The sequence below is a fragment of the Gopherus evgoodei genome, chromosome 3 (genome assembly GCF_007399415.2).
Source record: "Gopherus evgoodei ecotype Sinaloan lineage chromosome 3, rGopEvg1_v1.p, whole genome shotgun sequence".
NCBI lineage: Eukaryota > Metazoa > Chordata > Testudines > Testudinidae > Gopherus > Gopherus evgoodei.
Genome location: NC_044324.1, coordinates 81402 through 95450, shown reverse-complemented (window position 1 = coordinate 95450; position 14049 = coordinate 81402). Strand labels below are relative to the sequence as shown.

The following is a 14049-nucleotide window of genomic DNA, read 5'->3' as shown; positions in this document are numbered from 1 at the left end:
AAAAGATGGGGATCAATATGAAAATTGAAAGGTGGATAAGGAACTCGTTAAAGGGGAGACTACAATGTGTTGTACTGAAGGGTGAACTGTCAGGCTGGAAGGAGGTTACTAGCGGAGTTCCTCAGGGATCAGTTTTGGGACCAGTGTTATTTAACCTTTTTATTACTGACCTTGGCACAAAAGGCAGGAATGTGCTAATAAAGTTTGCGGATGACACAAAGCTGGGAAAAAGAACAGGAGTACTTGTGGCACCTTAGAGACTAACAAATTTCTTTCAGCATGAGCTTTCGTGAGCTACAGCTAACTTCTTTGGATGCATAGAATGGAACACACAGACAGGAGATGTTAGTCTCTAAGGTGCCACAAGTACTCCGGTTCTTTTTGCAGATACAGACTAACACGGCTGCTACTCTGAAACAAAGCTGGGAGGTTTTGCTAACACAGAAAAGGACCGGGATATCATACAGGAAGATCTGCATGACCTTGTAAACTGGAGTAATAGTAATAGGATTAAATTTAATAGTGAAAAGTGCAAGGTCATGCATTTAGGGATTAATAATAAGAATTTTAGTTATAAATTGGGGACACATCAGTTGGAAGTAACAGAGGAGGAGAAGGACCTCGGAGTATTAGCTGATCACAGCATGACTATGAGCTGCCAATGTGATATGGCCTTAAAAGAGCTAATGCGGTTTTAGGATGCATCAGGCGAGGTATTTCCAGCAAAGATAAGTAGGTGTTAGTACCGTTATATAAGGCACTGGTGAGACCTCATCTGGAATACTGTGTGCAGTTCTAGTCTCCCATGTTTAAGAAGGATGAATTCAAACTGGAACAGGTTCAGAGATGGGCTACTAGGATGATCTGAAGAATGGAAAACCTGTCTTATGAAAGGAGACTCAAAGAGCTTGGTTTGTTTAGCCTAACCAAAAGAAAGTTGAGAGGGAATATGATTGCTCTTTATAAATATATCAGAGGGATTAATATTAGGGAGGGAGAGGAATTATTTAAGCTTAGTACCAATGTGGACACAAGAACAAATGGGTATAAACTGGACACTAGGAAGTTTAGGCTTGAAATTAGACAAAGGTTTCTAACCATTACGGGAGTGAAGTTCTGGAACAGCCTTCCAAGGGAAGTAGTGGGGGCAAAAGACATATCTGGCTTTAAGACTAAGCTTGATAAATTTATTGAAGGGATAGTATGATGGGATAGCCTAATTCTGGCAATTAATTTTGGCAATTGATCTTTAATTATCACCAGGTAAGTATGCCCAGTGGTCTGTGATGGGATGTTAGATGGGGTGAGATCTGAGTTACTACAGAGAATTCTTTCCTGGGTACTGGCTGGTGAGTCTTGCCCACATGCTCAGGGTTTAACTGATCACCATATTTGGGGTTGGGAGGGAATTTTCCTCCAGAGCAGATTGGCAGAGGCTCTGGAGGTTTTTCGCCTTCCTCTGCAGCGTGGGACATGGGTCACTTGCTGGAGGATTCTCTGCAGCTTGAGGTCTTCAAACCACAATTTGAAGACTTCAATAACTCGGACATAGTTAGGGGTTTGTTATAGAAGTGGATGAGTGAGATTCTGTGGCCTGTATTATGCAGGAGGTCAGATTAGATGATCATAATGGTCCCTTCTGACCTTAAAGTCTATGAGTCTACGGTCTGCCCTTGCTGGGGTCCTCCCCATTTTTTTTCCTACCGGAGCCTGAACCCGCTCTCAGTGGTCCTGCCAGCCACTTTTCTTCAGTCCATAATACAAAGCATAATAAACGCAGTAGAATCTGGCCAAGAGAATATTCACCTCAAGTTGGCATCTGCTACACAAAACACCCCCCTTTCCCAGTCACCACTATTCAAAATATAGCTAAGTGAAAAGGTGGCATGGCTGAAGCATTTAGCAGGCAATTGAAAGCTAGTCTAGAGTACAGTAGCCCTGAGAACACTGCTTAATTCTGAGCACTGGATCTGTAGTGAGACTGAGGAGACATAACTGGCACCTTAAAGCCCATTTACTCCTCTTTCCTTCACAAGCTGCACTAAACACAGTTTCACAGCCCTGGGAGCAGCACAGGAGGGGGGCAATAACCCAAAGTCACTCCTCTGACTCCTGGTCCTGCTGCTCCCTCAGCCCCCTTGGGGGAAAGCCCGGCGGCGTCCTCACCTCCCCGCTCCCCGACTCACCTGGGTGTTGACGTCCACCTGGCCCGTGGCCAGCAGCAGAGAGACCATGGCCAGGTTCCCGCACTTGGCCGCGTGATGGAGGCAGGTTGAAACATCCTCCTCCTGGGGGTGGGGAGATTATGTTGTGACTGGCAGGCAGGAATCCCACCGCCCGCCCTGCACCCCCCTCCGACCCCCTGCGCTCTGGAAGGTCCTGCATCAGAGCGTGGTTACAGCAGTGGTTGGTGGTCCCGCACACCACCTGGAGCAGAGCAGCGGCTCGGCTGCAGCAGAGTCATTCCCCCGGCTCTGCTGGTCATGGAGAAAAGACGCGGCTCAAGAAAGACCACAAGAAAGACCACAAGAAACACCCTCCTCCCCAAACTTCCTTCCTTCTCCACCTCCTCCCGCGGCACCAGCTGGGCTTCAGAGCCACCTTCCCTGTCACATGGCCGCCTCGCTCTGCATGGGGCTGCTGGAGGTCAACGGGGCTGCTGCCTCTCAGGCCCCCTGCCTGCTGCCACCCCTCCCCCTTCCAGAAGAGCCCACCTCTACCTGGGCAGCATGCACCAAGCAGGGCTCAACTTAGCAAGCCAGGCAGCTGTGGGTGGGCAGGTGCGAGCCTCCTCCTCCTCATCCCTGGGGAGCCAGGCAACTAGCCGCTCCTGCCGGCAGCCCCGGAGCAAGCCGGACTGGGGATGCGGAGCCATGTGCCAGCTGGCAGCCACATGCAAAACCCGGCTCCAGAGTCCAGTGCTGGCTGCACGGAAAAGCGCCACTTTTGGAAAATGTGCTCAGTGGGGAGCGGCCGCTCCCCCTAGCTATGCTCTGGGTGGTAGGCGGTGCAGGTGTCTGGGCTCGGGGGCTGCCCCACAGCTGGACTCTGGGGGCGTGGGTGTCTAAGACTGGAGCAGCAGAGATTTCTCCCAAGATGTGTCTAGCTGACACGTGTGACAAACTGACAGGTGCCCAACAAAAGTATAACAGAGAAACAGTAACTGGGCTGTTGTAGGAGTTTCTTTGACTCTCTGCTCCTGGGGGAATCTTTTTTGCTGGCTGACAGGTATTTTGAATTAAGTAACCAAAAAAGTGGAAACTGTTGTGATTATATTGTGTTATATTGATGAATAAAATATGCAGAATTTTAAAACAGTGTGCGCAGAATGTTTATTTTTTTAGTGCAGAATTCCCTCAGGAGTACACTTTACTACACCACTAAGCACGTGGCTTCCTATGTGAACACTTATTCCAAATAACAAAGGCCTTTTCAGTTTAGGTTACATCCCCTTGGAAGTAATAGTGGTAGGTTTTCTTGGATAGACACACCCTAGCTATGAGATTTCAATCAGGTTTTGCAAAACCAAACCAAATGCTACAGCTGCTACACACGTGTACAGCTTCCACTGACTCCAGGAGCAGCTATACCTGAAGAACTACAACTGTGTTGAGCTCCACTGTGCCAAACTCAGACCTGTTTGTAATCCTCGACTTTTGTTCAACCAACAGCGGTGAATAATCTGACATAAGTAATGGGGGCAATACATGGAACTAGACAACCTTTGCCACAACAATGCCTACAGTGAAATAAAACCTGGACACAGAGGATACTCCACCCACCACGGAAATGCAGCTGCGTCTAGGGAGGACTGTGTTACAGAGCTCTCCCTCTCCACTTGCTGATTGTGGGAATAAAAGCATTTCAGTTTATGTAGGACAATGTTGACACACGGAATACAAATACAGAGAAAAGTTATCCCATTCCACTTTGAGCTAACATGTAGGCCAGGCCCCAGCTTACAGAATGGGGAGACCACCTGCCTTTACACTTACTGCTTTTCCAGGATAGGCTATATGGCAAGGACCTGGGTGCTCTCATGCCTGGCATTAGGTTATTCTTTGGTTCCATCATTACGCTGGACCCAGGGCTGAAAGAGATCAAATAAGAATTATCCTACACATGTGTACTACTTCTAGCCAAGTATCTTTTACTATAAATATTTGAGTATTTTTCTAACACTGAAGAAGACAGAGTATGTCACTTTAAACAAATCTTCATGCAATCAGAACAGTTACTTCTCCTCACAAAGGCTAGACAGAAGAGTGTAGAATATGTTGATGCCATTTACTTCTTGACTAAAATCCCCAATGAATCAGTTATCCAAACAAGAAATAAATAAGCCAAAGAGAGCAAGAAAAATCAGAGTTAAAGCTTGATTATAAATATTGCACTGCCCTCAACTGTAAATGGCATCTCAGCACACATGCCCTAGTAGTCTCTATATACGCAGACTTCATGCAGATGTCGAACAGTAAATGCCAGTGAAAATGAGGTAGGATCAGAGGCTAAAATAGGGAAAGAAAAAGTTAAAAATTACTTAGAGAAGTTGAAAGTCTTCAAGTTGGCAGGGCCTGATGAAATACATTCTAAAATACACAAGGTGCTGACTGAGGAGATATCTGAGCCACAAGCGATTATCTTTGAAAAGTCATGGAAGACAGGAGAGATTCCAGAGGACTGGAAAAGGGGCAAATTTAGTGCCAATCTAGAAAAATGGGAATAAGGACAATCTGGGGAATTACAGACCAGTCATCTTAACATCAGTACTTGGGAAGATAATGGAGAAAATAATTAAGCAATCAAATTGCAGAATACTAGAAAATAAAGCGATAAGTAACAGTCAGCATGGATTTGCCAAGAACAAATCATGTCAAACCAACCTAATAGCTTTCTTTGACAGGGTAACAAGCCTTGTGGATGGGGGAGGGGAGTGGTAGATGTGGTGCATCTTAAGTTTAATAAGGCTTTTGATTCTGACTTGCATGACCTCCTCGTAAACAAACTAGGGAAATACAACCTAGATTGAGCTACTATAAGGTGGGTGAATAACTGATTGGAAAATCATTCACAGAGAGTAGGTGTCACAGTCAAGCTAGAAGGGCATATTGAGTGGGGTCCCACAGGTATCAGTCCTGGGTCCAGTTCTGTTCAATATCTTCATCAGTGATTTAGATAATAGCACAGAGCACATTCATAAAGTTTGCAGACGATACCAAGCTGCAAGGGGTTGAAAGTGCCTTGGAGGATATGATTAAAATTCAAAGTTATCTGGACAAACTGGAGAAACGGTCTGAAGTAAATAGTATGTGACACACTACACCCCATATTCATCATAGTAATATTATTAGGATATGATCATGGCATAATTATGAAGCATTTTGTACAAGATGGGTCATGTAAGGAGTCATTGGGAAAATTACGATTTGCTGAATACAATTATCCTATTTGTATGTATGTATCATTTTTGTATCTGAAGTTATGAATATTGACTAGGTATCTATATTTCAAATGGGCTTACTCTAGAAAACACCCACAGCCAGCCTTTCAGATACAACAATGAAAAAGCCAAAGAGAGCTACTGGCTCATCAACAAAGACAATGGGCTGTGGAATAGCTTAGCCTTCCTGGAAGGCCAGCCTGTAAGTTATGGCTGCTACGATTCCGCAAGGGCGTGTGACCAGATCACATGTCTCTGGACTCCATTTTGGATACCTGAATTTTTCCAAAAACTGGTCTGGAAACCAAGTTTGAAACAGAGTTCCTGCCATATGAAAAAGCTATATAAGGCAGAGTGTGACATCATCGGTTGTTCTTCACTCCCCTACAACTCGACAGAAGCTCTGAAAGAAAAAGTCTTGGAATGGGGTACGAGATCCCAAGCTCTAAAACAAATGCAACTTGTCCCTTAAGGATCTGCAAGCCTGCTTATATTGTCAGCCAGGGTGAGAATTTGCTAATTCATATCCAATCTTCCTAGAATTTTAGGCTTAGTTTGCAGTTCTGTTTATTTACTAGGTAATCCGCTTTGGTCTGTGTTCTATCATTTATAATCACTTAAAGCAAAAAACAAGTTTATTAACTACAGAAGATGGATTTTATCTAAACCGGTGTGCCTGTGACCAAAGTGTCTTGGGAAAAATCTCAGCCTGGTTAACACGAGTATGCATGGTCCTCTCCACATTGAGGGAGTGGCAAACTGGCTAATAAATTCATACTGGTCAATGTTTTGATCGGGGCAGGATGGTACAACTCTGGGGTCCCAGGCTGGGGGTTATTTTGGCTGTAGCTTCTCTATTGTTGGTTCATGCAGTGGCTGTCCAAAGCCTGCATGCAACTGCAGCTGGGTGTGTCCTTGCCTCTGTGAATGCTGGTGGGAGTGGTCTATACCCTGTCACAGCAGTGCAGTGCAGTGCTAAGAGAGCACCCAGGCAGGTGAGCCATAGTGGAACCCCAGTTCCAGGTGGCACCCCCAAGGGAACCCATGACAGGATGAAATTCAATAAGGACAAATCCAGAATACTCCACTATCAATTGAACACATACAAAATGGGAAATGACTGCCCAGGACGGAGTACTGAAGAACGAGATCTGGGGATCATAGTGGATCATAAGCTAAATATGAGTCAACGTAATTTTGAGATGCATTAGCAGGAGTGTTGTAAGCAAGATCCGAGAAATAATTCTTCAGTTGACATTTAATCAGCATGGAGTAGAGCAGGGGTATTGTGTCCAATTCTGGGTGCCACATTTCAGGAAAGATGTGGACATATGGAAAAAAGTCCAGAGAAGAGCAACAAAAATGATTCAAGGTCTAGAAAACATGACCTATGAGGGAAGATTGAAAAAAAAAAAGGGCTTATTTAGTCTGGAGAAGAGAAGACTGAGAAGGGACGTGATAACAGTTTTCTAGTAGATAAAAGGTTGTTACAAGGAAAAGGGAGAAAAATTGTTCTCTTTAACATCTGAGAATAGGACAAGAAACAATGGGTTTAAATTTCAGCATGGTTTAGGTTGGACATTAGGAAAACCTTCCTGTCAGGGTGGTTAAGCACTGGACTAAATTGCCTAGGAAGGTTGTGGAATCTCCATCACTGGAGATTTTTAAGAGCAGGTTAGACAGACAGCTGTGAGGGATGGCCTAGATCAGTGATTTTCAAACTTTCTTTCTGGCGAAGGGTTGATCCAAGAGAGCTGGGGATGAGGGATTCAAGGTGTGGGGGTGTCATAAACAGATAGTTAAGGGTTAATGTCTCTTTTACCTGTAAAGGGTTAACAAACAGGGACCCAAACACTTGACCAGAGGACCAATCAGGAAACAAGATACTTTCAAATCTAGATGGGGGAAGCCTTTGTTTGTGGGTTTTGTTTTTGTGCGTTGTTCTCTCTGGGTCCTGGACGGGACTAGAGGTGCAACCAGGTTTCTGCCAATCTCCCTGCTACAGTCTCTTGTCTATTCAGAATAGTGAGTAAGTAAAAAGGCAGTTATAGTCTTTTAACTTGTTTTTCTTTATTTGCAGATGTGTACTTGCTGGAAGTAGCTTAAATTGTGTTTCTGTTGGAGAAAGCTTCTTTCTATTGTCTATAAGCTATAAAAACCCTGTATATTTACCATCTTGATTACAGAGACAATTTTTATGTTTTTCCTTCTTTATTAAAGTTTTCCTCTTTATTTTAGAATCTAATTAAATTTTTGGTTATCTTTTATAAGACTCCAGGGAAGGGAATCTGCACTCACCAGGGAATTGGTGGGAGAAAGGAAAGGGAGGAGGAAAGAAAAACCTGCTCTCTGCATTTCTCTCTCTCTCCGGGGAAGAAGGGAGGGGGGAGGTAACATTCCTCTCGGTGTAGTGATTCAAGGAATTGAATCATGGTGGTCTCCTAGTGTACCCAGAGAGGGAAAGAGCTGGGAGGAAGAAAGGAGGGGGAAGGGAAATGGTTTATTCCCCTTTGTTGTGAGACTCAAGGAATCTGGGTCTTGGGGGTCCCCAGGGAAAGTTTTGGGGGGACCAGAGGGTATCAGGCCCTGAAATTCCTGATTGGTGGCAGCGCTACAGAATCTAAGCTGGTAATTAAGCTTAGAGGACTTTAGGCTAGTACCCATATCCTGGACGCTAAGGTCCCGAGTTGGAAATTATACTATGATGGGAGGGGGGCTCTGGGCTGGGGCAGAGAGTTGGGGTGTAGGGGTTAGGGCTGCGGGGTAGGGCCAGGAATGAGGGATTCAGGGTGTGGGAGGGGGCTCTGGGCTAGGGCAAGAGGTTGGGGTGCAGGAGGGGGGTCAAGGCTCTGGGCTGGGGCCAGGGATAAGGAGTTGGGGTGCAAGAGAGCTCTGAGTTTGGGGGGCTCAGGCGGAGGCACGGGGTTACCTCCGGTGGCTCCCAGTCAGTGGCACAGCAGGGGTGAAGAGGAAGGCTTCCTTCCTGTCCTGGCACCACGGACCATGCTGCACCCCAAAAGTGACCAGCTGCAGGTCCGGCTCCTAGGCAGAGGTGTGCAAGCGACTCTGTGTGGCTGTTACCCACAGGCACTGGCCCCCACCAGCTCCCAGTGCAGAGCTGGTGCTCGGGGTAGGGGCAGCACATGGAGCCCTGTGGCTTCCCCCCCACACCTTGGAGATGGACCTGCTGCTGACCACTTTAAGGGCACAGCACAGTGTTGGAACAGATAGGGACTAGCCTGCTTTAGCTGGGCAGCACCCCTGACAGGACTTTTAACAGCCTGGTCAGCAGTGCTGACCAGAGCCACTGCAACCCTGTGCCTTCTGGTCCGTGACTCACTTCTGGGCCACAACCTATGGTTTGAAAAGCACTTGTCTAGATAATACTTAGTCCTGCCATGGGTGCACGGGCCCGGACTAGATGACCTCTCGAGGTTCCTTTCAGTCCTTCAATTCTGTGTCACTGTTACAGGCTGTAGAAGGCCGAACATTGATGACCTTTGATTAGACAGGTAAGGCATAGTACAATGATTTGGTTATTCAGGGGTGAGACAGATAATGACCAGACACATTATGCTTTATTTTCCAAACCTGCACTATGATTACACTTCAAAAATAAAATTATTTCTGACTCAGGGCTCTAACTGCCTGCAAAATCTCCTGGCTGTTAAAAGTTACTTGTAGCAGGTCATGAGAGATCAGATTAGTGTCAAAAGTTTAAGCCTAAATTGCCTAAGAGCTGACATCAGTCTGCATTTCTATCATGCCCAGCATAACAGTTTAGTGTTTAGTAACCCCCCAATAAATATATAACCAGTGGGGATTGAATCCAGGACCATCAGCACTAATAGTACTACAGCAGAACTAGAAGAGTAACCATTATCTGGTAGCAATAATATGTTCTTATACTCTCATATGGATCTGCAACTAAAAGGAGACAGAAAACACTGACCAAGAGGCATAGGAATGTTGATTCATGCCAGTGGCAACTCCCTCACCATCACCCCAAAAGTAGGATTCATAAAGTGAACTGCAACTGCCCATCAACATAGCAGCATGAGTTAAAAGTAGTTTGAAAGCACATCTTCTATGAAAAGCATTGTCACAAGAAATACACCTTTTGTTACCTGTTGTTTATGCCACTACTGAACGTGCCCCAAACGAACACAGAATTTGATTGCTCCTGTAGCTCTGCCGAAGGAAACAGACATCATTGTGGCTCAGTATTGAGTAACTTCTGCAAGCATCATAGCAACACAAAATGAGAAATATGGCACAGACACTGCTAGGTTTACAAAATGGAATGAGAATTGAGCTAAGACTTGGCATAAGTGACAGCAAAGGAGGCATTTAATTGAGAAACGTAAAGTGTAAAGATCATCATCGTTTTCCATTTTCATCAAAGCACAGATGGTGCAACAGACTACATGGAAAACAACAGATGTTTTGTAGTGAATAGCAGGCATGTGGTAGAGCCTGTGAAGCAGGAGAACTTAATTTGTTCAGAGACAGTATAATTGGGTGTCCCAACATATGATCTGTGCAGAAGGATCTATGGGACCTCTCTCTCAGTCCATGTCACTTCTTTGGGGGCAAGAAGAAGGGAATAGCAGGGGCTGAAAGCCACCTTGTGTCATCAACCTCCTCACCTTTATCCCAGTCTTCGTCACATGGGGGCGGCTGCCACATGCTGACAGTATTCATCATCTCTCTGTGGCAGGTATTTGACTGACTCACTTAAGGCAAAGAAAATGCTTAGTGAGAAAATCTTTTCGGATAAAATACAATCCTATTTTAGGGACATTAATCATTTTTTGACCTAGCTGAAGAACAGCTCTAGGCTTTGGAGAGGAGCAGCATACGCTGGAAGCTGATCAGTACTCCCCTATTCTTAGGAGCAAAAAACTCTTTAGGCCAGGGATGGGCACCTTGAAGGTAGCACAGGGACACAAAATCCATGAGACCCTTTTGGTGGGCCATACCTTAAGAGGCTATATACTGACTAACTCTGAAAGTTTGCTACAACTAACTCTGAATGTTTGGCAGGCCAAATCAAATCTGGCAGGACTGTTGCAGCCCCCGCATTTGCTAATCCCTGTTTTAAGCCTTTTCTAATGCAAAACAATTCTGCACACATTTTTCAGCAATGGTGCAACTGCTCCAACATACGCATTGGGAGAGGGTTCAGGTGTGTTTCTATTGTCACATCACAAAAATCTGCTGAGGGTTTTTTCACTACTGTCATGCTCTAAGCCCTGTCTACATTAACATGTGCATCATTGCTAGCTTCAGTACAACTCTACTTTTGCCAGAGAACAGATATGTTTTCCAGTGTAGTGACAGACACATAGAAATCAGTGTGGGGAGACATTGGAACACGACCCACATAACCAAGTGCTTTAGGTGCTGGGGTGACAGACCTGGACAGTGAACTCCTCATCAGAGCCGACAGCATGGGCAGTGGTAGGAAAGCTTCCCCACAGTCCCCTCCCCAACTTGCCCCACTCTGAACTGGAGGAACCCACCTTCAACTGGGAAAGTTATTCAGCCTCCCTGGCCCAGTCACGGCTCTTCTGCTAAGACATTCAAGTAGGATGTAACAGAAGTGAGGATTGTTATGATCTAGACACTTGTCCATTAAGAACTGAACTGAGACCAATTTATTTCACATAAGCCACTAGACAGGCTATGAAGATTTTTGGTCACTATCAGATCAGATCTGCATTGGAGACACACCTATCTCATGGCCGCTATCTTTCTGCTCTAAGCGGTCCAGATTACCAACTTGAGCTCATTTCCACGCACACAGTTTAGGGCACAATGTACAGTTCCCATTTTAATGCTAAAATCTCTGGCAGATAACACATGTAATGCAAGCCAGTTGCCTCTCAGATGCTTAGGAGAATTTGCATGGACACAGAATGAATGAAACTCAAGTCTCCAAGGGCTCCTGCTGCTTCTGTATCACATAGCACTATAGGTAAAGGGTTGCTTATGGAATAATAGAGTATTAAAACAATCTTTAACAGCAAAAATTAAGTTAGAACGCTGTTAGCCCAAGAGTTCCAGCAGTGACTTTACACAGCCAAAGGAGTCTAATATTTTCTCACCAATGTCTTGCTCAATGCAGCTTTTGTCATCACAGCTTGATATGTGATGGCTGATCTCAGCTCTGGGAACCTGATGGCGGGCATTAAAGGGGCATGTGGCTAGCTGCTCTGCAATATCAGGGTGGTTCTAGAGAAACAGAAAAAGTACTCTCTCACTGAATTCATCCTAACTCTTGTATTTTCTAGTCACTAGTGGAGGGTTTGTGCAATCTGCATCCTGAAATAGGTTGAAAACATTTAAACCAGGGGTCGGCTATCTTTCAGAAGCGGAGTGCCGAGTCTTCATTTATTCACTCTAATTTAAGGTTTCGCGTGCCAGTAATACATTTTAATGTTTTTTAGAAGATCTCTCTCTATAAGTCTATATATTATATAACTAAACTAGTGTTGTATTGTAAAATACACAAGGTTTTCAAAATGTTTAAGAAGCTTCATTTAAAATGAAATTAAAATGTTGATCTTACGCTGCCGGCCCGCTCAGCCCACTGCAGGTCTGGGGCTCTGTTCACATAGGCCAGCAGCGGGCTGAGCGAGGCCTGCGGCCAGGACCCCAGCTGGCAAGGGTCCATCAGCCAGAACCCTAGACCAGCAGTGGGTTGTGCGGGGCTGGCGGCCAGGACCCAGAGGGCTGGAGTCAGGGCTAGAGGCTGGGCATGGGGGTGTGTTTAGGTGTCAGGGCGGGGGGGGTGGGGCTGGGTATGGGTGGGGGTGCCAGAGTCAGGGCTATGGTTCGGGGAGGATGAAGGAGTCAAGCAGGGGGCTGGGTGTGTATGAGGGAGGTACAGGGCTCAGGCCAGGGACCTGGGGAGTGTGCGGGTCTCAGCACAGAGGGCATGGTGTGTGTGTGTGGGGAGGTCAGGGCTCAGGGGAGAGGGCTGGGTGACTGCCTCCCTAAGAACTCCCAACCCTGCTGCTTCCTGTCCCCTGACTACCCCCTCCTGGGACCCCTCCCCCCCAGGATCCCACCCACTATCTAAGCCTCTGTGTTCCTTGTCCCCCGACTGGACCCTGCCTGTCCCCTGACTGCCCCAACCCTTATTCACACCCCCGTCCCCAGGGAGGCCCATGCCCCATCCAACCACTCCTCGCCTCCTGACAGGACTCCCAGAACTCCCAACCCATCCAACTCACCCCCAACTCCCTGCCTGCTCCAACCCTTCTCCACACCCCTGCCTCCTGACAGGACCCCCAGAATCCCAACTCATACAACCCCCTGAGCTCCTTGTCCCCTGACCTCCCCCTCCAGAGACCCCCCCACTCTAACTGCCTCCCAGGACCCTCCTTGCTCCTGGTTCCCTGACTCCTATCCACCCCCTGCCCCCTCACAAACCCTGGGACTCCCATGCCCCATCCAACCCCCCCTGCTCCTTGACTGGCCCTTCCAGAGACCCCCACCCCTAGCCACCCCCCCGGGATCCCACCTTGCTCCCTGTCCACTGACTGCTCCCACCCCTTATCCAACCCCTCCAGCCCTGGGCCCCTTACCATGAGGCTCCATGCACAGCCAGAGTCGCTGCCTCGCAGGAGCACACAGCCCTGCCCCTCAGAGCACTGCGCGCGCGTCAGCAGAGCTCCGGGTGAGTGGGGAGCGTGTCTGCCTCCCCGCGGAGCCAAACGCTGCCCCATGGCAGTGCGCAGCCCCGACCCCCAGAGCGCTGCGTGCAGCAGCAGGGCTCCAGGGGAGGGGAGAAGGCGGGGGAGGGACCAGCAGCTTGCTGAGCTCGGCCCAGTGCTCCGGCCCAGAAGCATGGACCCCGCGGCTTGCCGTGCAGGGAGAGTGGGGTCATTTGCCCTCCCCATGTGCACGGCTATGCTTCTGCTCCCTGCCCCCGTCGGGGGAGCAGAGGGCAGAGGAGAACGGGTCGGGCTGGCCAGGATTTTTAATGGCACGCTGTAGCCCCGGCAGGCTCCAGTGTGCCATTAAAAATTGGCTTGCGTGCCATCTTTGGCACGCGTGCCATAGGTTGCCAACCCCTGATTTAAACAAAGGAAAGCCAAAACTTAGCTCAGGTCCTGAGCACAAATGCAGTGTAGAAACAGTGAAGCATATGCATCCTTTATGATACAGGCTATGTTTGTTCATTTTTACATTTAAACACCACCCTGAATTTATCTGATTGAAGATCAGCCCCAGAACAAACACAGCGAAACTGTTGCAGTGTCATCACTTGCATGGTTTGATGCACAGATGAAACTGCCCTGAAAAGCCTACATGGGGAGTAAGTGCCTTGAAACCCTAAATAATTCAGCCTTTATTTTTAAATTAAGTAAGCGACAGACTAGAGAACAAGTTCCTGCCTGCACTAGAGCTTACGTCTTTGCAGTTAATTTAACTCTCCTGAAACAGCAGGGAAGTTACTCAATGTTCCAGCTGAGGCCACATCTATATTCAAAGCACTTTGCCAGTATAGGCAAACTAGTGTGGACACAGAAGAGCACTACTATCCCCCACTGAATGAAGAACCTTTACCCTTAGAAGAGAGCAAGAAGACAGAGAGG

General features: G+C 47.1%; 1 protein-coding gene across 4 annotated transcripts in view; it reads right to left on the bottom strand.

The window, feature by feature from the left end:
* The window catches only part of LOC115647692 (gametocyte-specific factor 1-like), a 30502-nt gene that overhangs the window by 8229 nt on the left and 8224 nt on the right, over positions 1 to 14049 (bottom strand). For 2 of the 4 annotated variants that reach the window (XM_030554381.1, XM_030554382.1), the window contains 5 exons: positions 11551 to 11677; positions 10090 to 10176; positions 9568 to 9631; positions 3996 to 4090; positions 2187 to 2288 (listed from right to left, as the gene is read on the bottom strand). In XM_030554381.1, coding sequence (XP_030410241.1) covers positions 2187 to 2288; positions 3996 to 4090; positions 9568 to 9631; positions 10090 to 10176; positions 11551 to 11677 — 475 coding nt within the window. Of the gene's footprint in view, positions 1 to 2186; positions 2289 to 2399; positions 2478 to 3995; positions 4091 to 9567; positions 9632 to 10089; positions 10177 to 11550; positions 11678 to 14049 lie in introns of those variants that run through there. The other 2 variants (XM_030554383.1, XM_030554384.1) reach the window with 2 other exon arrangements.